Source organism: Aythya marila, assembly GCF_965140915.1.
Source record: "Aythya marila genome assembly, chromosome: 10".
Classification (NCBI taxonomy): Eukaryota; Metazoa; Chordata; class Aves; order Anseriformes; family Anatidae; genus Aythya; species Aythya marila.
This window is the reverse complement of record NC_139051.1, coordinates 6672005-6696157: the sequence shown is the minus strand read 5'-3', so window position 1 is coordinate 6696157 and position 24153 is coordinate 6672005. Positions and strand designations below refer to the sequence as shown.

Below are 24153 nucleotides of genomic sequence, written 5' to 3'. Positions count from 1 at the left end.
CTTGAAATGGGGTTTTCAGAAGCGTAGAGGTGAGTTGAGCACACCGTATGGCAGAGAGGAGTTAGGTCTGCTCCTGCTTCTGGTGAGGGAAGATGCCACAATGTGGTGGGCTAAGGGGTAGAAAGAGAACCCACCGCCAGGGAGGGCTGCAGGATGATCCTTACTGGCAGCTCCGAGCTCAGAGAGGTGGATTTTCATGGGGGTGCCTGCGGATCCAAGCGTGGGACAAAGACCCCAGTATAATGCTCTGCTCCCTCTGTGCTGAGAACTGAAAACACTGCTGGAAACCCTGAACTTTTCTTCCCCTTCCAGAAGCTTTGGCACAGGCTAACACGCTCTGTGGCAACGGTCATCCAATTCCCAGGTTGTGATTTTGTCCTAAAAGCAGTTTGGACTCACTTTTCCTCTCCTTCAGCAGCTGCTAAGGCAGTTTGAGATTTTCTGGCAGCTAGATGCAGGAGTGGCATGACTTTCAGCTCGCTCTTCACTGCAAGCCTAAAGGGCAAACAGAAGTGAGTGGCTTGTTCAAAAGAGTTCAAGCCTCTACTGAATAGCTGATTGCAACTCTAATTACCATGGTTTTGCATCATTAGGGATAGCAACTGAAAAGGAGCTCTAATTCCAACACTGTGAGATTAGACTTTTTTTTTTTTTTTGGCTCTTACCACTCAATGATTGCTTTCCAACACTTTTGGTAGGGACAGGAAGGTGAAGTTCCCTTTCTGTGGGGGTAGAGGAATCTCAATAAATAAGGACAAAGACAACATTTTCACTTATAAAATTCAGACAGATAGGGGTTTGTGGTGGGGGAAGAAAAAAGGGAGGAGATGTCCTCTGAACCCAGCAGTGGTAATGGATCTTACTTGGTTTGGGTTCTTGTGCTCAGTGTCACTGTAACTTACACCAAAGAATTATAGCTTGGCACTCCAGATCTCAAAGAGCAATCTGATTTCAATCACGCTGTTATAATGTGCGTGCAATTATAAGTTGTTACGATATATTGTTTGTAAAGCTTTCCCACCGTGTCTAAAGAATCTTCTAACTCTCTCTGCCCTGGCTGGGGGGAACTTGAAGCTGTAGCCAGCAGCACAATGAAAAAGATGAAAATCTTTATATTACTATATTACGTTTCAAGGGCCTAAACACAAGATAAGTAGAGAGAGAAAAAAAAAAAAAGTCCTTCCATTTTAGGCTACTGAAAGACCCTTCGAGTCCAGAGCAGTTGAGTCCAGCACTCATTTTTGGCACAAGAGGAAGGAGTTAACTCCTCTCCATGGGAAGTGGTGGAGGTTAATTAGCCTCACACGCCAAGAGTATCTCTGGAACAGCAAGGGAGGCTTCATATAGCTAAGCAGACTTAATAGGTTTATTGCTTTCAAGCTCTGTAATTTCGTTCCGTTGCTACAAACCTCTCCTGTAGTTATATGTATCGCAAGGACATTCTTAAGGCTGAGTCAAGGAGCAAACTAGCAGGGTTATCCAGCACAGGCCTCCCCACTCCTTTCTGCCTCATCTCTCCCCACAACCATCTTCCATTTAATTGAACCCGAAATTGAGATTTCATCACTGACTGCTTTTACATGGAGGTTAGCACTCAGGTGCCCACTGATGGCATTTACACAGGTCGATGCTGCTCAGTCTCCCCTTCCCACAAAATACACATGGTTCTGAAACTCCAACATCTGTACCATTTATGTCTCCAAAGACTGATTTCCGTTCCCTGCTTTAATGTGAATTTGGCACTAGGGAAACTGCACTGATCTGCACGTGACATGTGAGTGACATCTCAACTGCATGCTTTTACTTTGATCTCCAGTGAAGTGGGAACACACCTTTGAGGGGATTACACAGATCAGGCTCAAGGTTTATGCTACTTTCAGCCTTCTGGTCAATAAAGATGCCAGCGAGCACCAACTGTGAATGCTTGGAGAGGAAACTGTCCAGTCAAACCTGCATGCAAAATGTTCAGACTGTCTTGTAACCCAACCCAAAGCAGTCACAGTATTGTTGGATGATTTGTACTGAAGACTAACCTAAAATTGAAACAAAACAAAACAAAACAAAACAACAAAAAAACACCAAAACCCCTCTTTAACCTGAGGTTATTTGCAAAATACATAAGTAAAACATGCAGCTACTTTCACTGAAACAACTGTTATTTCTTATTGACCCAGATAAATACAGCCCAGTAGTTTTTGCAGAATAACTTCTGAAACAGCTCCCTACCTGTTCTAGCACAGACAGCTCCCTGGAACAGAAGTCACTTGGGAAGCAGGGAAATTATTCTGACAAAATGTTGCTTTTATTATAAATGGAATCTATGCAGAATGGTGAGGTATTTGAGAATTGCTGATTTCAGTCAATTACTCTGCGTTGACAAGATTTCAATGAAAAATGGATTTCAAGCGGCAAACATTCCCTTTTTTGGGGGGAAAAGTACTTTGTTTACTTGGTAGGTTCAATGTTTAAATAACCTTTTTCAGTTACAAATACTCAAAATAAAGATGTGCCTTTTGTGTCCGTGTTAACAATAATTCTTCAAAATAAATGAGATGTGCAGTGGCACTGTGCATCGCAGGGACAAAAACATCTCCTTAATTCTGCATTTTGTAACCAATAGCGCTGGCAGCTTTATGTATTCAGGCCTTGAATGGCCCTCCTGTGCTGTCAAGCATCTCTTCCTCCGGTGCAAGCACCGTGTCGTAACCCCTTCAAACCTGCTGAGCTTCACCTTCAGCCAGCAAAGGCTTCCTGCCTCCTCCGGTCGGACTTGCAGTCTCTGATGGGTTGGCACTTTCTTCTTATTACCACTTTAAATTACTCATGGCCAAACAATACCCATTTGCTCCTCAGCTAAGATCTCTTTGGTTTAAGAATCTTCTATCTCTCCTGCATAATAGCTACAGACAATAATTTTCCCCCCTCTGTCCCTTCATTTTGCTAAGCAAAGGCAGATTTTCGATCTGCTCTCAGGTACAGCCCAATCGGCCACCCTGCCCCTGCCTCTGCTCCGAGTTCACTCTTCTTCAACCCCTCAAATGTTGATGTCCAGACTGTGAGATAGACTTATGGAGTTTTTTCCAGCACTGTGTAGGGATGAAATAGGAAAACACTAGCAAGAATATAATCACGCCCTAGGGAAGGGAGGAGAAAGGGGAAAATAAACTGAAAACAGAACATAGGTAAGGCAAGTCTTCCATGGGGCCTCTCAAAAGCAAAAAAATGACATGACATCATCCCTCTCTTAATTTACTTATCCCCCCCCAAATCTCAGACGAGTCCCTCAAATGATTTTCAGATGCCACGTGAGCAGCTGAGCATGCAGAGGGGGCACTGCAGCTCCATCCTCCCTGAAGCCATCCCTGTGTTCCTCCCTCGGAGCACCTGCAGGACTTGCCCGCTCCCCCAAGGCAGGAAATATGACAGGAAATATTTCCCAGGCTGCTCTCGGCGGCTGCGGGTTTGCATTTTAACAATTAAACCTTGTTGTAGGGAGCGCATGAGCAGCTTGGAGCAGGCAGAGCTTTTGCTGTATATTACCCGTCTTTTGCTGATATTTTTCTGCCTGATTAGTAATCACTTCTGACAAATCCTTCCGTCGGCTCTGAGCACCAGACGTAGTGTTACAGGGATGCTTTGTGCACAGCCTGGCTGCATGCAAATGCTAGGCTAATGCAAGGATGCCTGGCAGCATCTGAGCACTTTCTTCACTGGACACCAGAGGGAGGAGGAGGAAAGGACAACTGACTGAAGCTAAAGAACAGCTTCAGGAGCCCTGAATCAGGCACAGGGGCCAACAACATTTCTGTATCTGGATCACAACAAACAGCAGCACGTTGTCTGGGGATGGTACTTCTGCGAAAAGACTTGGCAGAGGTAACACAAGGCAAAATTTCTGGAGAGAGGACCCAAGTGCAGCAGCACTGAGCATTGAGTATGTTTTAGCCACCTCCATCTCGAGCTTTTAACAAACCCGACTGGTTCTGATGGTGGGCTGCTACTGCTGAGTGTATTCTGCTGGGCTTTGGTGCCACAACCTCCATGCCCTTTAGTCCAGTTTTCTTCTGGGGAGGGAGAAAACCGCATTTCAACAACTAACTGGATCCAGGGCCACCATGGTTTCAGAGTCCTGTATCATGAGAGCATGAAATTTGGAGCTGCAAGTGCTCTGCACCAAGAGAGAAATGTCAGGACCTTGAGGAAGGGGGAGAGCAAGCTCAAGGAGATTGATACGGCACCTATGTGGGAAGGGGACAGTGAATGTTCAACATGTGTTTAGTGTCTCAATTCAATAAAAAATATATGAGATTCAGCAAGATTACCAGGGAACTATTTACTATCCTATTAAAACTCTGCTTTTATTTCCTCATCAAACCTTTTCATTATGCCTTCAAGGCACAAGGAGAATTATTAAATGTCAGCCACAATTCAAATAATTAATGTATGGTGGTACCAGATATATATGTGCTCTCAAGGAGGATTAATAATAGCTGCTATCTTTCTTCCAACCATATTTTTTCCAAAATACATATATTAATCATGAGACTGCGGTCCATTTTTTAAACCTATCTGGTATTGAAAGTCTCTAAGGAATCCACACCTCAAAAATTGCAGAACTCTTAATATATTCTATTCTGTACTTTTTAATTTACTACCAAAATACAAAAATACAGTAGGCACTTGCAAAGGAAGGAGTATATGAAAGGCACTGCTTTCTCCGGGATTGCTATTAATTGCAGAGTCGGTGCCCTCCATTCCTTGAAAGGACTTCAAAAACAAACCAGAGGTGCAAATTCAGAAAGCAGCATGCCTCTATTAAATGGACTGGCCTTGGTTGCCAACTGACTACAACCTAAACACTTTGGGAGGGTTTTAGAGAAGTGTTTTCATACCCAACACTCTCCCTAGGGCTGCCTGGGGCTGCGTTCAGCACCTGCCTCTCAGCGTCCCTCTGTCCCTACAGTGTGCCCACATTGTCTGCGGAAAGCACTGTATGGGACAGGGAGCACAGTGGGGCTGTGGCTTTGCCCCCGTCAGGGCCACAGGGCCAGCATCAGGCTGATCCCTCCTCACAGCAGAGGGCAGAGGCACAGGGGAGAGCTGACCCCTCTGGTCTTGGTTTTGTGCTGGGCAGCTGACCTGGACGTCCCCTGCAAGCTCCACACTCCTTCTCCCTGTAAATTTAATCTGCCAATTATAAGCATACTACGTGAGGTGGGGTGTGCTGCTTTACCCTTACTCTGTCAGTGGCAGAGTGATTCTGCAGACGGCCGGATCCCACTAGCAGGTTACCCTGCATGCCCACGCCTGGCATTTTTGTACCAGGACTCTTATTTTGGACTCTTTTTGTACCTGCTGGTGCCCTCTCAGCAACGCAAGCAAAAATGAGCTCAGCTCCCAGTTGCCAACAAATAAATACGGCAAGAAGAAATGTTTCAATCACTCACAACTTGGAGAAGTTTAACTTTTCTGCCTCCAACCCAAACTGTACCCCAGTGAAAAATCATTTCCATAGTGAAAAGTCCACAGGTATCTGGCTTCAGACACTGCAAATCACAGAACATATTACAAGCTTCTTTCATCCCTTAAAACAGCTCAGGAAACGTCCTTATTCTTTAAATGAATAAAGTTTTATGAGCAGATTGAGGTTTGTAATGTAAGTAAAGGTGTAGCCATACCACCCTCTTGCCCCCTACCAGACGCCGTGTGTAGTGCAAGTGTGCACAGAAACTAATGCACATTGCCCTCAGAGCAGCATCAAAACCCAAATAATTTTAACCATCTATGTGACCTAACAACTGCCAACATGCGGCAGATCCTACACCTCAGGCCACAAAGCATTTCAGCAGAGAGTTTTAAGAGAGCAGGTCTTTCGTGACACGTGCTTTTTTTTGATAAATTTCAAAAAGCGGTTTCAAAAACGTACCTCCTCGCTGCACCAGCAACGTGACTTCGCTTCCCTTGGGACATTCAATCAGCATATCCACCACCTGGTTGTGCGTGAGGCTCTGCACATTCTTCTTGTTCACTTCGACTATGAGATCGCCCTCCTTCAGGCCGCGGCACCGCGGGCTGTCCACGATTTGTTTCACTCTTTGGCCGCCCCCGCCGGGACTGTCTGCTATAGTAAAGCCAAAGCCCATGGGCCCTTTCACTATATGCACAGTTATCAGTTCAGGCTGCGTTGCTATCGAGGACGCCAAAGAGACCGTGTCATTGGGGTAGCCGTGGGGTCCGTTGGAGGAGACCTCAGCCGGGCTGCTGGGCCTCGCCTCCTTTGTGCCATTTACTTTCCCTGTTTTACTGCTGTGGCTAGCTGGGGAGTCGTAGTTTTCCTGCCCGTTCACAATGATCGGCTCTTTGTCCAAAATCGCCACGGACGTCACCAGGCTCGTGTTGGGGTCGTCGGGGTCGAAGGGCAGGGGGTAGCCTCGGCACAGTTCCAGGTCCACGCTGGCACCGATGGGGATGGACTGGAAGATTTTCACGACTTGAGCGTGAGTGTGCCCCAGCACACAGGTGTCGTTCACGCTGACTATGACGTCCCCTGCAGAGGACACAGACAGATAGACAAATGCGTACAGCTGCTTCACGTTTGTGCAGGAACCTGAGAAATGGAGCCTGCGAGCTGTGATCTGCAGCACCCACAGCTACCACTCTCAGGTGAAGAGCAGCACCCAAATACTTTGCAAGGAAAAGGAGCAGTCACATTTGGGCAAGTAAGAATTATCTGCACATAACGGACTCACTGCTAAAGCCTTGAAGTACATAAATGTTTTTGAAATGGAAAGTTGAATTTGGCTCATGCAAAAATTAATAAATTCAAGCGACAATATATAGCCCATTTAGCAGTTATTGTGAAGCCCCAGCTCTCACTGTTACACCCTGTGCTACGCTGACATATGATAGAAGCAAAACTGAGAGCGTATGAGAGCTGTAACAGAAGGCTCAAATACCAACTGCTCAAAAAGCATGTCTCAAGCATACTTTAGCCTGACATCTAGGTATGATTCACTTCTTTACGGCTGTGGCTGCAAGACAGGGATCTTTAGCATGTGATGCGCAGGTGGGCACTCCTCTGCCCATATCCTGCGAGAAGCTGGGAGAAGGGGTGCACGCCATGGCAGATAAATACAACGTGCAGTAATACAACCCTACACAAACACCACAGATTTAGAGCATATCCCTCAACGCATCCCGCTTCCTTGCTTGCTAATTGGAAAGCTGAATGCCCTTCCCCCAAAACAAGGTGAGGACTAGAGGTCGTTAAGAATTGCACATAAAAACATCTGAAAAAACATAAATCAAAGTGGTGGTGGAGATTTGATTTAAAGTACCTGTTTCCATTTTGCCATCCAGGGCTGCGGGGCCGTCGAGCACCAAACTTTTGATCTGCAGAAATTCATCTGGCTCATCTCCTCCGACGACAGTGAAGCCAAACCCCCTGCTGCTTTTCCTTAGCTTAGTGTGGATGAACTTCCCTTTCAACTCCGAGGGGTTTCTCGTAAAAAAAGGTTTTCCTGTGTAGGAAGTTTGGAAAATCTATGAACAGGCAGGCAAGAGCATTTGATCTGTTTTTCCTCTGTCCCTCACCGTTCTAACAAGTGCACAGACACAGCGGTGAGCCTGGCTGGGACCGAGCTTGGCTCTGCTGTCCTGGCACCTCATTGCACTCCACCTGTTTCCCTGGGACCAATCATGCAGTAAAAGGAACGAGCAAAAACCTCCTATTACCAGCTGCTTTGTTAGCTGTGCTTGTGCATACCAAAGACCTGAGTCTACACAGGGGGGAAAATGCTTTTTTTGGGGGAACAGAATATATTAAAGCTGGCAATGCTGGCATAGATACATGTTTTATCTCTGTCCTGACGTGGTGACATCCATCCCAGTAAGGATGGGAGGCGGGCAGCACAGCTGCCCCCTACAAAAAAATCTGTAGTAAGAATCTCTGCAGAGATTAGTACCATTTTTTTCCTCTCCCCTTGGCCTTCTCCCAACCCACCAAGCAAAAAGCAGCTTCCAAGCAGTGGCCAGACACTGCTCAACCCTCCAGCACAATCCCCTGCCCACCCCACCATTGCTGTCGCCCTACGACCTCTGCTGCCAGGGCAGGGAGGTGCTGCTGTTCTTCAGACACTGCCTTATGTCTGACTCTTCTTTCTGCTCCTTGCCTATTGTGGATGAAGCACTGCTGTTGTGAGGTACGGATCAAAGAGTCCCTGGGACTGGGGTGGCTTTGCTGGAGGCTGTTAAAGCTCTCCGGGAGCACAGTTAAGAGAGAACAAGACGCTCCAAAACCAAACGCGCATCCTCGCCGAGCATGTCGCACAGCCTTGGAGAAGGAGTCAGAGCTGCTGTACCTCACAGAGCCAACACCAAACACCTTTGCACTTTTAATTGTTTTTAATGCTTAGAGGGGAAGCGACTGTGCCACTAAGCCCTCTGGTGACAGCTCCGGGAGCAGCAGCGTGCGGCGCAGCCAGGAGGGCTGGCACACGCTCAAAAAACCTCGGCGGCACCGCCGTGGGCCTCTGCTCAGAAAGCAGACCTTGAGGGAGGCTTGTAAGCCTTTGACTTGGGGAGGGGGGGATAAAAATGTTCATTTGAAGATTATTCATGAGGGGGAAGTGCGAGGATTCGCACTCTTCTGCCTTTGAAGGGTAGCGCAGAAATCCCGCGCACCGTGGGCAGGCCCCAAGGTGCAGAGAAGCGCCTTGATCGCTGAGTGCAGCCCAGCCCCGCCGGTAACAACACAGCTGAGAGGCAGCACGTAGCAGGGCTTGGTCCTCTGCTAATTTCTGGTTCAAAAGCTGAACAGAACAGGCAGAGCGTGCCAGCTTCTGCCTACAAACACAGCGTGAACTCGCCCTGTAGTAACAGCGGGTGGTAGCACCACAGGCTATGTCCCACCTACAGCATTTGGGAAGGGCTCATGTTTTAAGGGAGTGCATCCACAAAATCCCAGCTGGAAGAGCAGGGCCAGAGGCACAGGGAGGGTTTCTTGTGCCCACATCCCCACCAGCAGTGCCACCGGTGGGAGGCGGAAACCCCTGGGCACAGGGCAGGAGGACAGGGAGCTGGAAATAGCTGTGAAAGGGGGAGCGAGAGAAGGAGGAGCAGCACTGAGAAAGAAAGAGGAAGGAATGGAAGAGAGAGAGCCATCAGTGGGTATCAGGGCACATCACTCAGAGTGGTGCTGAGACACGCTAACGCTTTCCTGGAGTGTTGCTGTAAGATTTCGGTGGATGGCAGTCAGGAGCGGGTAGAGAGCTGAGTGAGGCTCCTAACAGGTCCTTTGCTTTGTCATGCACGGATGCTTGGGCAGCCCTTGCTCCTTCCTGACAGTGTGAAAGGCAGATGTGGCATTTGGAGATGTCTCCTAAAACAGGACCAGCTGTTTGGGGGCACTCTGATGAGATAACGAACACCAGATGCCTGGTGGGCAGGGCACTGCCCCCAGACCTCCCGTGTTTTTCCTTGCTGCCAGTCTGGACTACCCTACCACACTCTAACACCCCTTGGGAATGTGCTGGGGGGGTTGGATACTGTCAAATTGGGCACATCTTTTTCAGAAGGTCAGATCTACTGCCACCTGTACAGAGAGCACGTCCTGGCTCTTCATGGCAGAAAAGGCACCCCGGGATGCCACCGCACCTGCCGGACTTGTCTTCAGAGACCACAGCTGACCTGCAGGGCTAGAGAGTTATTTCCCAGCTCCTGGGGCCTGCCTCAATGACGTGCTTCTGTGTCCCCCTCTCTCACCTTCCTCATCCTCTGGTTCCTGCACACCAGGGCAATGCTGCACACACGCAATGCGATTTAGATGTCACTAAAGATGCAGCTTACTTACAACCACTTGTAACCACAGAGCACTTGTACTGCAACAGGTACAAGTGAAATTCTGCCCTTGCTGGCAACCTGATCTAGCAACGTTTCTGCTCATGCTGCGAGTCCAAGAATGATTCCTGTCCTGTCTGGCAAGGTTTTTAAGACAAGCCACTGGTCTGTGAAGAGCTGGCCATACACAGACCACCAACACTAATAAAAAGGGCTATCATACCCTACAGTGCTTGTACACATTTAATTCAACTTCAAAGTAGGTCCACAGTGTTTGGACCTAATATCACTCCCTCCCAGCTCCTACCCCTTTCACATTAAAGGCATTCAAACTTAAATTTTCATGTGGATGTCTGTGTCTTTGTCATATTAAAATATGGTAAGCTTTTATGTTGATTTTGGGAGGGAAGGTTGCCCTGTATAAACAGAAAAAAAAAAGTTTGCTCTTGATCTTACTATAAGAGCCACACTCTAAACTCAGCAGTGTTTAGAAGAAATAAAAGCCTAATCCTTGCTTACCCATACAGCTCTGTAGAACAAGTTCTCCTCCCATTTGAACTTGCATCCACCAGCAGCAGTTGCTGTTAAAACCCACTGATGTAACTCATGTTTTCATGCCTTTTTAAAGACTTGGAACACTACATGGGAGAACAGTCACAATCCTTTTTTCATGCAGGTAATCTCATTTGCCTCTTGCATTTGGCAACAGATGTCGTCTTGAAACAACTAGTCTCAAAGTCTAGGGTAATTCAGATGAGCAGGCACATACCCTGGTGTATGACACTAGTAATGGAGATATTCCCTTTACTGTGGCTGAGGGAATTTAATTTGTGTGAAAAAAAACTTGTTGCACTTTTACAACTGGTTCAACAAGGTTGTTACCTTGCACTGGTGCTTCCCGAACTGCCTCTTGGTTGTTTGAAACATGGTTTGGAGCAGCGGGTGGTGGGAGAGATGGACACTCCTCTGTCCATTCTGGAGGGGGCAGAGAGGGAAATGTTACTTGTTTCACATCAGCACTAGGAGTTCGTGCATGTACACACACTGGGAGTGTAAGGTTTGAGCACAGGAAACATGAGAAGCATGGCAAGAGTTGAAAGAGTCATGGAAAGAAGAAATAAAATGAATGGGATGTTCAAAAACCTGTTCTGGAGGTCTCTGTGTCCAGGTCAACTGCTGGGACACCCTACCTCACACTCATACTTGGGACTTCATTTGCATCTAGGTGGTCTCAGTATCTATATTAAATCTGTTCCTCACAGCCCACATCTGTCCACCCTGACTGTTAAGTAGAAGGGATGATGTTGTTGCAAACGGGGCCGCAGAAGGAATGCTGAGGCCTAAATCATCCCAATTATCTCCCCCCTTTGACAGGAGCCGTTGTTGAATGAGGGGTGGGAAAGCTATGGAGGTACCAAGACAAACCCACAGGCATCTCACTGCATTTGAGCTGCTTTTTTTTTTTTTTTTTTTTAAAAAAGGAATAAAATGAAAACTAAAACAAAAAAAAAAAAGGAAAAAAAGTGAAAAAGCGTTTTGAAATCACAAAATTACTTCAGATGCTAGAGCTTGACAACATCCAAAATCTTTGGGTCAAGAACTCCCCCATGCTGAAAGGCTTCTTTCATGTAGATGTAAAATGCCCACTCCTCATCTCCTTCAGTAGACTACAAGTCCCAGTGCAGATTGGAACAACACCAGCTATAGTGAACAACTTGATACAGCAGATGAAAGAGGAAAACGTGTGCTTTCATTATTTCTCGGAAGCCTAGAAACTTCCCAGAAATAAAGGCAATTAAAAAAAACCTCTCCCCATTACAGGGCTGAAAGCTAGGACATTTAAGTGGTTAGATGGTTTAGATTTTCTTCATCTTATGTGAAGGGCATTTGCAACTTTTCTACACACGTCATTTTGCCTCTTAAAAGCTCTAAGGCCACAAAACGAAGGACAAAAACACTGGCACGGTGCTGCCAAAGTGAGGGAAGGCACATTCCCCCATGAAAACCCCAACCACCAAGCCCTCGGCGGTGCCAACCTTCGGGTGGCTGTTGCTGTTGCTCAAGCTGTTTCTTCCTCTTCGCTTCAAGAACTGGGTTTTCATATTGTGTCTTCCGGTTGATGTGGCTGGGGAAGAAAGAGAGCAAAGAATTAGGAAATCCTTTATGTGACAAGCAGGCATGACGGTCAGGTATTAAACTTCTCTGAGGAAAGGAGTCAAACTCTGAATGATACGAACAGCAGCAATGCTCACAAAGTTGTGCCAAAAAGCATATTTAAGAAAACAAGTGGATTCCAGTCTTGATATGATGCACTGTCTAATTCCTTCAAATACACTAAAATAATGATCTATTCTGTAAAATAGTGAGATTAAAGCACAAAAGGTGCCCTTGCCTGATTGTATTTTAAAGGACAGGCCTATGTTATCCCCACTTTAATCTGATTCCCGGAGGTGCAGTCATTCCCTGGCTCACTGAAGCTAAAAAAAGAAAAAACAAACACAAACCCAATACCTGCTAACATCTGCCAGCTATCTGATCAATGCACACTATTAATAGAGTGTCTTAAAAATATCTGCCGGGATGCAGGCTATGGGCTGAAAAGCTGAGCTCTGAACGGATCAAAATATTCAGAATTGGCCACCAGCAAACACTCCCTGTTGAAACCAGCATTTGGTGAAACACCAGCTGCTCTCCTTCAAGGGCCATTAGGGTGCTTTTGACCCTTACAAAGTGTTTAGAGCTAATACTTCTTACCAATTTGTAGTGGGTTTACGTGGCAAGGTTTTGGTAGCAGGGAGCCATAGGGGTGGTTTCTGTGAGAAAGATCTAGAAGCTGCCCCATGTTTGGGAAGGGCCCCATTGTTTTCCAGATCCGAGCCAATAAGCGATGTTGTTTGCGCCTCTGTGAGAGCATATTTAAGACAGGGAAAAAGCGCTGCGCCACAGCAGCCGGGAGAGTCAAGGGAGTGGGAGAACAGCCTTGCACCAAGGTCAGTGTAGAAGGAGGGGGAGAGGTGCTCCAGGCGCCGGAGCAGAAGTCCCCTGCGGCCTGTGGTGAGGACCATGGTGAAGCAGGATGTCCCCCTGCAGCCCATGGAGTACCACGGTGGAGCAGGGTTCCATGCTGCAGCCCGTGGAGGAGACCACGGTGGAGCAGGTGGCCCTGCACCGACGGAGGCTGCCGCCTGTGGAAGACCCCTGCCGGAGCAGATTCCGGGCCGGACCTGTAGCCCGTGGAGAGGAGCCCACGCAGGAGCAGGTGATCTGGCAGGAGCTGCTGCCCGTAGGGGAGCCAGGTTGGAGCAGTTTTCTCCTGAGGGATGGACCCCGTGGTACGGACCCATATCTGGAGCAGTTCTGGAAGAGCTGCTGCCTGTGGGAAGCCCACGCCGGATCAGTTCATCAAGGACTGCATCCCGTGGGTGGGACCCCACAGCACAGGGGACGAGAGTGACCGAGAAGGAGCGGCAGAGAAGAAGTGCTGTAGACTGACCATAACCCCCATTCCCCGTTCCCCTGCGCCGCTCGGGGGGAGGAGGTGGAAAAGGGTGGATGGGGGGGGAAGGTGCTTTTGTTTTTTTTTTCCTTTGTTTTCTCACTTCTCTCGCTTGTTAGTTGTAGGCAATAAATCTTACTATCTCCTTATGCCGAGTCTGTTTTGCCCGTTACAATAATTATTGCATGATTTTCTCGTCCTTATCTCAATCCTTGAGCCCTTTTCACATATTTTCTCCCCATTCCTCTTTGAGGAGGGGGAGTGAGAGAGCGGCTGTGGTGGAGCTCGGCTGCCCACTCGAGCGGAACCACGACAGTCTTTTTTGGCGCCCAACGTGGGGCTCAAGGAATTTGAGATAAGATGATAGTTAGTAGAAGTAACGGGCAAAAATATGTGCAGGATGATTGTTAGGAATGTACAAGTTGTGAAGAATTTAAGAAAGCAGTAACTGCGATATGTTAGTGTGGTGAAGGGACGAGGGGTGGTGTGTGTGTAAAATGTCCACCTTGTCGGTGCTGTGATGATGTTATGTTTATTTTGGTGTGGTGAATTCTTTTTCTTTTTGATGTAAGTGAAGTTTGTGAAGGTTGTTGTGATAATTGTAAAGTGATAGTATGTTGTGAGTAGTCTTAAATATGCTTTTAACAGAGGCGAGGGGTGGAATGTAGTGGGTTTACGTGGCAAGGTTTTGGTAGCAGGGAGCCATAGGGGTGGTTTCTGTGAGAAAGATCTAGAAGCTGCCCCATGTTTGGGAAGGGCCCCATTGTTTTCCAGATCCGAGCCAATAAGCGATGTTGTTTGCGCCTCTGTGAGAGCATATTTAAGACAGGGAAAAAGCGCTGCGCCACAGCAGCCGGGAGAGTCAAGGGAGTGGGAGAACAGCCTTGCACCAAGGTCAGTGTAGAAGGAGGGGGAGAGGTGCTCCAGGCGCCGGAGCAGAAGTCCCCTGCGGCCTGTGGTGAGGACCATGGTGAAGCAGGATGTCCCCCTGCAGCCCATGGAGTACCACGGTGGAGCAGGGTTCCACGCTGCAGCCCGTGGAGGAGACCACGGTGGAGCAGGTGGCCCTGCACCGACGGAGGCTGCCGCCTGTGGAAGACCCCTGCCGGAGCAGATTCCGGGCCGGACCTGTAGCCCGTGGAGAGGAGCCCACGCAGGAGCAGGTGATCTGGCAGGAGCTGCTGCCCGTAGGGGAGCCAGGTTGGAGCAGTTTTCTCCTGAGGGATGGACCCCGTGGTACGGACCCATATCTGGAGCAGTTCTGGAAGAGCTGCTGCCTGTGGGAAGCCCACGCCGGATCAGTTCATCAAGGACTGCATCCCGTGGGTGGGACCCCACAGCACAGGGGACGAGAGTGACCGAGAAGGAGCGGCAGAGAAGAAGTGCTGTAGACTGACCATAACCCCCATTCCCCGTTCCCCTGCGCCGCTCGGGGGGAGGAGGTGGAAAAGGGTGGATGGGGGGGGAAGGTGCTTTTGTTTTTTTTTTCCTTTGTTTTCTCACTTCTCTCGCTTGTTAGTTGTAGGCAATAAATCTTACTATCTCCTTATGCCGAGTCTGTTTTGCCCGTTACAATAATTATTGCATGATTTTCTCGTCCTTATCTCAATCCTTGAGCCCTTTTCACATATTTTCTCCCCATTCCTCTTTGAGGAGGGGGAGTGAGAGAGCGGCTGTGGTGGAGCTCGGCTGCCCACTCGAGCGGAACCACGACACAATTTCAAGAAGAAAAAAAAACAACAACAGAAGAGTAAAAGTTTCTCCATCACTACAAACAGTTCCTACTGCCAGGGGACTGGTAGAGTTAATTGTATTTGCTTAATGCCCATCTTTGTGTCCAAGGCAAAGTTTACATTTCAGGACTTTTTTTATTTTACAGTCTCTTATCCCACAAGTCTTTATTAAAAAGCAAACACATTTTCAAGTAATTATGATACAAGCACTGTAGAGTGCTGTTCAGAATTTTTCTGCTAAAGAGCAATATTTAACCAAACAAAGAAGCAGGTAAAATCTAGGTCGTGAGTTTTGTAAAAGGTTTCCAATTTCAAGATAGCTCCAGAAACTTTAGAATAATTATAAGGATTTCAAAAAATGCTACAATTTAAACTTTTTCATCTTAAAGTTGTTTCTCAAAAAACTATTAATCAATAACAGAGGAGTGCCTGAATTGGAAGGGACAGATGCTCAAATAACGAGTATCTTGCTAGCTTATAGATAGTAAGTAAAATAAACTTATGTCTCATTGCTGTTACTTTTCTATTTAATTACAGCAGTAAGGAGTGCCACAGAACTACCAGGCACGTATATATAAAGTGACAGGAAAAAAGGCTGGAAAGACCTCTTGGCACGGCATTTAATAGCCGAAAAATATTCTCGATGTCTTTGGTAAATAAATGTCAAGCCTTAATTACACAGTTTGCTAACCTTGTTTCCCTAGGCACAGATGGTGGGGTCAGAACTGAGCCAAAGCAGACAGAAATTGTACTCCGTGTCTATTCTGAGGGCTATCGTAAGCCACCCTGGTAGACAGGAGCATACACATAATTAAAAATTCATTTTATGGGGTCAATGATGAAACAAAACTCAGCTCTCCAGTTTCCCAAGGGAAGCGGTCTGTCATCTAGATGGAGAAGAAGCTGTTCTAATTCCGGAGAGCGTCGCCCCGATCCCATGACTCTAGTCACAGCAATGCAGCCCCATGCAAGAACCACTGCCGTGGCTGGGCAGCCACACAGGCTCCTCCATTCCTCCTCGGGAGCCACTTGAGGGGAATGGGGCAGCCTGGTTTACCTGCTGGTATTGTGAGCAGAGTGCTGGATGAAGGGGATCGAGCTCAGCTGACTGCACACTTGTCAGTGCTCTATGGATGAAGGCATTTTGGGTGGTGCTGGGGCTCTTGCACGCCCTGCCCCTTGGGTGCTCCTGCCTCCCCTGAGCAGGGTGCTGAGCAGAGCCCACCCGAGGATGGGGAACACAAGGCAGAGGAAAGCCTTCCTCCACCCACCAGCCACCCCAGCCCCGGACAGCAGCACTTACTCTACATAGTAGACACCATATACGGGATCCTCAATTTTCTCCCAACCAGCAGGCAACTCTGGAAATAGAAAAAGTATTACTGAAGCCTCCATTGCAGGATCTTTTTCTGGCAGGTACCTGCTCTTGCTCAGCATACACACTCAGCAGCAGCTCAGATATTGCTTCAGACACTTTCCAGAACGATCAGAGCATTCTTTAAAGGCTGGTGTAGCGCGGCACTGACATCTCAACCTGCCCCATTGGTGCCGTGTTAGCGTGGGAAGATACCCTAGCCAGTCAATTTTAGATTTGTTTTTTGCATCAAATGAACAAATGATCAATACATTTCCTTTCTGGGAGTGCCTCAAGTACCCTCCTGGCTTGACCATCACGGGCAGAGTGGTCCTGGGTGGAGGCACTGCAGCAGAAATGGATGGATACAGGCTACAGGCCAGATTTACGTTAATACCAGCACATGAAGATGGGTAAGACTGCAGCAGGCAACTGTAGCAGGCTAACAGAAAGAGCACTTTTATCTTCTGTACCAGGGCGGAGCCATTTATGCTCACCACTGCTGATAAAATTGTATTTTTTGACACATCTCTCAGGGATTTACATTGCATCGCTCAGCCCCAAGTCCAACGTAAACGTGCATCTTGGAACGGGACAAAGGGGATTTAACGTAAACACCCGGCATATGGAAACCACCCAAGTGGGGCTGGCACACGCAGATGTATTTCACTGCATAGTACTTAATGTAAAAACACATATTGCCATAATCACATGTAACAGAGATTTCCTTTTTTAATTAACATAATTAACAAAAAACAGTTCTGAAGATGAAATTAACATTTGGAAATGTATCCACTTTTGTTCTTGTTGATTTTCTAGACTGCATATAGTACTTTAGCTATAATTAGTGAATGTAATAAAATCACTTCAGCATCCAACTGAGGGTTATTTAAGCTGTATGTATTACTTAAGGGCCTGATCCTTGTCCCACTCCTTTGAACACAATGTTCCCATTGGCTATGGCTACTGAAATAATCACCAGATAGAGTGGTACGTTTATGCAATATTGTAATTTAACTCAAAAGAAAGCTCCACCATGCTATGGACTGTGCAAGTGTGGTCCCTGCCCCACAGCCTCTGCACATTCATTCTTTTAAAAAGTCATTGTCAGATAACATAAGTTCACATATCTGATGCAAAATAATTCCTCAACATTTATCACTAAACTGATGAGACCAACAGAATATAATCAGTGTTTGTTTATTATCAAATGCAAAGATTTATTTTCATTAATGGTATCAATTTCTCAGCCAATATAATCAACAATGGCCCATTAGTTAGAATAAATGTAATTATCTAATTCTGCCTTAACAGACTTTAGCTCTGTTGCCATAAGGATAGAAACATCTCCAGACTGGAGACAAGCAGAATCTATACAAACACACATGGACTAATTACTCAAAGTTTATATTTGTGTTCGGAATTGGCTGAAGATCAGATGAAATTGATTTCAAGGTTTTTGCTCCACATGTCCCTTATTTGCAGATACAAGGTAGGTTTTTCATTCTTATCATTATTTCATCCTTACTGGGTTTACCATCTTTGGATTCCTTGAGACATAAGCAATTAAATGCAAGCCAGTGCTAAGTTTTGGGCATAAGAGTACTACACAAGTTTATCAGAAGACTGATCTGAAATAAATGCTTCAGAAACTGGTTTTTCACCACGCCATGCAAGGAAGAAGACTGTATGAGAGCAAAAGTTAGAAAGCGAAAGGCCAATCTTGAAAATCTTTTTGCAAAGACAGCTGTCTGGTTTGCAAAGGAGTCCCGTATAGTGAAAGCATTCCGGGGCTGGCTTAAAGAGTTTCCGTGCAGCTAAATTAAGACCTAGCAAGCAATCAGGAAAATTGCAAGTTGTGGCAGCCATTTCATTCTTAATTTGCACTGCGGTGAAAGTAGTATGGTAACAACCAAGCCGGGGGTGGGGTAGGGTGGAGGGAATTAATGGGGGAAGGGAGATGTAATGTACAAATGCCTTGAAGCGAGTTTTCCACAATTTTGCTTGCTTAGTAATTTTTGTTGATTTTGGACTAAGTGCTTTTGATTTTTACAGTTCAAACAAAAATGCTTTGCTTTGCTTCTGTTCACAACAGGTTTTGGTATTAAATTTTCCTTTTCCTTTTCTTTTAAAGAACTTTCATGGAAAGTCAGAAAATCGGCACTTTCCTAACCCCCAAACTGGTATTGTGCCCAAATCCTTTCAGGCTCCTGGACAGTTTTCTATCTCTGCAGCTTCCCATTTGAGGAATGTGTGTATAGGTTTCCAGAAGTAGCAATACAAAAACCCTGCAATTCTAACACATTACTTGTTGATTACATAAATGTACTTTTGGACTTCTAAAAGCCTACAAAATTTCTCTAATGTCAATAATCTCCATAGCCATCTAAAACAATAATTTCTATGCCATGTTGCACTCTAGCTTCTTAGCTGCTTTAAATTATTCATCTCCCTTCTCCACCTCTCCTGCCAAACTGAAGATGACCCAGTGTATTGAAATTTTTCATAAATATAAGATTTCCAAAAACATTTTGCATCATTAGGAGTCTGAGTGAGCCACACAGCTTTTAATTTGGTACACCCACGCAGCACTCTGAAGTCTCAGAGAATTCGTCAGCAGATTGGATATTGTCCACTCAGCGGACAAATATCCAATCTCACACTTTTAAGCCTGGGGTAAATACACAGATTCCTACTGAGATACTCTTGTTTAGTATCCTACCCTACAGAGGGGATAGATGGAATCCTACAAAGGAACTCCCCCAGGGATTTTAGTCACTTCCACGCATCACATAAAGGAGCTGGAGAAGACTTCAGTGTACCCAGTTTATACTGCTCCCCCTGTAGGTGAGTCCAGGAGGATCTGCCCAAGCGTATGACAAATTCTACTCCAAAGACTAATTTTTTATGTCAATGTTCTGTCAAAAGAGAGATGATAACATAAGGAGAGGTGATCTGTACCTCCATATTCAGTCCGTCTCTTTCAGAAGTAAGAAGGTATAAAAATGTTTTAATTTTTGATTTTCTCATACTTATAAAATAAACTGCAGTTATAATAGAGAGTTAAATATCCAGCAGCACTACGTTCACGCTAAGCACTGATGCACTTAGTGAGTAGGCCATATGTCTTCATGTCCCCTCACTAACTTTGCTGTAACTGAACCATTTGAAAATGCCTTTCTTCACACTGCGATATTTGCTAATCTCAACAGCATATCAATGGGCTGTGACCTCAGTAGAGCTTATCTGCATTAAAACAAAGAGAACATCTCATGATGTTCAAGCAAAACACTTGTGTGTTTAAGTGCCTGCAGAACTGGGGTCAGGCTTATCAATTAATGAGTTTCCCTGCATCTGTTTTTCAGCCTTTCTTCTCATGCATTATTCCAGGTATATTATCTAGGAGAACAGTTCCTGGAGAAGTGTTAAAAGTGAGTCAATAGCTGCTGGCTGCCAATGCCATATCAATCACACCAAAGCGGGAAGCAGAATAACTTGCAAGTCATTACAGAAAGTGGAGGTTAATTCTCTGGTAATACAATCCTCCAGTATGCAGAACTATAAACTGTAAATACAGTCCTCTTTAAAGCAATAACAGTGGAAACAAAATCCTATGCAATCTCTTATGCCTTTCAGCTTTCAAAGTGCACTAGAGCATAGCTGAACAGAAATAACAACTACCTCCACCATCAGGATAACAGAACGAGCGCCGCTGAGATTAGATATCAAGACAGCACACTTCACAAAAGGATGCAGCAAATAAAAATGTACCACATCATCGGAAATCATCTGCTTATAAAATCACCTACTGAGGCAAAATGTTCTGCTATTTCATTCACAAGCTCAGCAAAAACAACCTGTGTAATACTTAAACTTCTAAATCACACTTTGTTTCTATTATCTGGCAAATATATTCATCCTTTGGCTACTTGATTTCAACTTTGGCACCTTTGAACCTTTCCCTGAAGCCAGAGATACCAATGTAAAAGCCCCTAACTTCTGCAGAGTCCAGAAGGAAGCAAATCCAAACAAACTTTGTAAAATTAAGGCCCTCTAGCTTTCCTCAAACTCTGAATCAGTACAAAAACTACTGTAGATCTGAGGCTAGGGGAAGACTAATACCTTTATGGGTTAGGGAAGTTTCGTTGCTAAATTAGACTTGTTGAAATGAAAAACAAAATTGAAAGATGCAAAATGACACAAAGGAGAAAGCAATTAAAGGCTTAAAACTGTGCAGTTGAAGTCAAACATCAAAACAAGAGATGGATGATTTACCTAGTTCACTGTCCAGTTCCTCCGTGTGTACCCCTTCTTCTCCAAGGGAAGAGCAGTAAATGAGACAGAAAAAATTAAAAGAAAATTTCAGATACCAGCACCAAGCAAGAAATTCCCTCCAGCAAACAGCAGAACAAGCACTAGTTTTCCAGGTTGAGCCCAAGCTTTCCATTTATCACATTCCAGTGACCAGAATATTGATGGATTTCATGTATATAATGAAAGAACTGGTTCTTGCGTTAATAGAATATATGTATCAATTGACTATTTTCATGCCACGCGTTGATGTGGCAAGGTAATACATTTGTGTTCTTCTCGCTGTAGTGAAGCTTCTCCCTCAGATCTGCATGGTCCGACCTTCGTAATCTTTCCTGTAGACACAAGGATCTATCAGAAGGCCAGACCTGAATACCAATGAAGAAATCTGAGAGAAAAACCTTGTATCTAAATAAGAACTAATGCAGCAAGGTTTTCAAGAATGTACGTAAATTTGTGTGCATATGAGGTCCAATTGACTTCACTGTAACTACTGGCATGATTTAAGATAGGCATAAAGCAAAGCACCTCGTTTAACTGGAGTCACAGGCCCACACCAAAGTCCAGATGCACTGGTGAGGCAAAGATGGGAATTCTCCAGTTTTAGAGACACCCAGGACAAAGATCACAATTTTTCAAACACACAAACCCATCAATATTCACCGTTGCTCCATTTATCATTATCTGCTCCATATTCATAAGTTAACAGTGACACAGATGATTAAAGTATCGCTTAGCCTATAAATAATAATAATGCAGTCAGAAAATGAAGGATGATGACAAACCCAGAACAAAGATGGTAAAAACAATCTTGGACCTAGTACAGTAAGGTATAAGCCACGTAAATGAATGACAGAAGCAAACAGAAGATGTAGTGTCACGGCACTGCTTTTGAAAATTTGGATACCTAAAAAACACTTCCACAACCTGCAACAGATTCTACCCAACAGTTGTTTAGGAACATTAACATGAAATATAAACTGCAATTTCCTTTGATAGCCTAAACAACTCAAAACTACCCAGAACTTGCCAGGGACACATGTCCAGACGAAGAAAGAACACAAGACAACTACCACCAAACAAGTCTGAAAAAACATCTCACATTTATAAAAACCACAGACGGGATGGGGTCAAGCCTGAAAACTCACACACACACACACGGAACACAAACAAAATGGAGGCGTCCCACTGACTTCAGTGGAAATATGCCCAACAGCGACCCTTGCCAAAAAACGTCCAACTTCCATGATGCAGTACAAATAATTTTCTCTCTTTCTAGTGCTTTGAAATATAATTATTCTTATGTGTGAAGCAAGACTGGAGCAGTCAAGCAAAACAGAGCAGTGCATGGCTGCACCTAGGAAGCAACTGTTTCAATTACTGAATGTTAAAAATATTCATTAATGAGCAACTTAGTGAATGAAATGAAGGGGCACGTGGGAAGATGAAATTAGCTAATTTTAAGGACCTGATAAACAAAAATGCTGCAACTCTTTAAAATTATGAATTAAATACAATAAATTACCCAGCTGCATGTTTCCAATCCCAATTAAATAAATTATCCCAATGCTTGTCTGGTAATTGCTGAGAGGACAAGAGGTTTAGAAGACTTTCCCTTCTGCAAGGGGACGTAAAACTGTTAAGCGGAGTTGCTCAGCTGCCCGCTGCCGGCTCATCCTGCCAGCTGCTCCTTGTCCTGGCTCAGAGCACAGCACGGGGCATCACCAGGGCTATCGGCGTAGCAGGAATCTCGCTGGCACAGAAAGCCAGAGCAGAAGCTGTGCTTCAGGGAAAACTGCCCTCCAAAAGAAAAAAAGCTTGTGCTCAGACTTTGCAACCTCCTCCTTAAATTGCCAGCAATGCTTAACTGCAAGGAAGAGGGAGCTCTGCCTGCATATGCTCCGATTTAATTTTGTTCCTGTTCTGATTACTCGCTGACATCTCCATTTTTAGGCCCAGAGCAAGGCCTTCATTAATCCAGCTCCCTCCGCTCGCTCCTTGACAGCTGACGCCAGCTGCCGAGGATGTGAAGCAGGCGTCTGAGCTCAGCGTGCCCGTGCTCCATCTGAGCTCTGAGCTCTTGCACATCCTCGCAGGTTGGGTGCACGCCACTGGGCTGCCCACGAGGAGCTGGTGCCCTGCTTCGTCACGGCAGCGAAGGCTGCACAGACAACTCCTCCCATCCTGCAAAATCTCACGTGTGAGAAGAGGAGGAGGTTGGAAACGTGCAGAAATAGTAAGAGCAGTTCTGGGGGCCAGGTTTGATCCTGCCAGTAAAAACGTTGAGCTGAGTGGGTCCTTTTCCAAAATAAAATCGTAACTCGTAGTGAGCTGACTCACACCAGTAGGAGGTTAATCGTATCATGAACATTAATTTTACAAGGACAGCACAAACACTGATGAGATAAACCTTCCAATTTTTACTGTCTACCATGATAGCATTGTGTTAGCTGAAACTATTCACTAGAATATCAATGCCTTTTCTGGTCAGTAGACCAAAATTTCCACATAGGTTTTTCCCAAATGTCTGAATTATTTTTATCATCAGTCCCTTTTTCTTCCAGTGCCTCCTTAAGGATGCAGGGAGAGAACCTCCTTTAGCAGTCCTGCATTTGGCTGCTCTACATTGGACAGTGGCTTGCATTTCCAACATCTCAAGGAATACAAAATTACCTCAGTGCAAATTACCAGTGGCAAAAATCTACAATTTCAAGCGGAACTTGTTTTCAACAACCACAACACTAAGTGCACTGTCAGAATTTAACAGTAGAAGTGAAGCAATTGAGTTATTTTTGCTCAAACAAGGAAATAAAAACACAACTCTTTCAATTCATGTAAAACAGGCAGTTGAAGCGTAACACAATGGAGCACGCAGAGCCTCAGCCGCTTTCCTCCTACACAGCGATCCAAGGAGTGAGCGCTCGAGAGCTCCGAGGCTCGTTCAGCACCAGTGACTATTTAAATGCCTTTGCAAAAACAGAGAGGCCTCTCACTTTGACCACCTCTTGCTGATTTTTAATAAACGATCTGCCATCTCGATGGCTTACACACACACACACAGTGATTTTACGACATAATGAATATTATCTCTTTGTACTTATAAACCATCTTATTATCATTTACACATTTCTGAACACAGTACCAAAAAGGGAAAAAGGAAAGGGAGAAAGCCAAAGGATGAAACACATCATTATTTAACTATTTTCAGTCTCTTACCATCATCTTCACATTCTTCTAGAGGCTTTTGCTGTTTGTTCAGGCACCGTGGATCTAGCCAAGATGTTGTTTTTGTATTATGGCTGGAAACCAAAAATGGAAATATGACCTTTGTTAATAAACCAGAGCTGAAGTATCAGTGACAGAAAAGTATATATCCTCCTTATTATTCAACAGACCTGAAGGCATACTATTGCCTCAGAACA

At 45.3% G+C, this 24153-nt stretch overlaps 1 protein-coding gene across 19 annotated transcripts in view; it reads right to left on the bottom strand.

Annotated features, from left to right (window-relative positions):
* MAGI1 (membrane associated guanylate kinase, WW and PDZ domain containing 1) overlaps positions 1-24153 on the bottom strand; it is a 319962-nt gene that overhangs the window by 48006 nt on the left and 247803 nt on the right. For 12 of the 19 annotated variants that reach the window (XM_082767897.1, XM_082767896.1, XM_082767890.1 and 9 more), the window contains exons 6-12: positions 23948-24030; positions 20696-20734; positions 16370-16427; positions 11874-11962; positions 10720-10812; positions 7338-7520; positions 5927-6547 (exon numbers count right to left, since the gene is read on the bottom strand). In XM_082767897.1, the coding sequence (XP_082624023.1) occupies positions 5927-6547; positions 7338-7520; positions 10720-10812; positions 11874-11962; positions 16370-16427; positions 20696-20734; positions 23948-24030 (1166 nt within the window). The remainder of the gene's footprint in view (positions 1-5926; positions 6548-7337; positions 7521-10719; positions 10813-11873; positions 11963-16369; positions 16428-20695; positions 20735-23947; positions 24031-24153) is intronic. The other 7 variants (XM_082767900.1, XM_082767901.1, XM_082767898.1 and 4 more) reach the window with 3 other exon arrangements.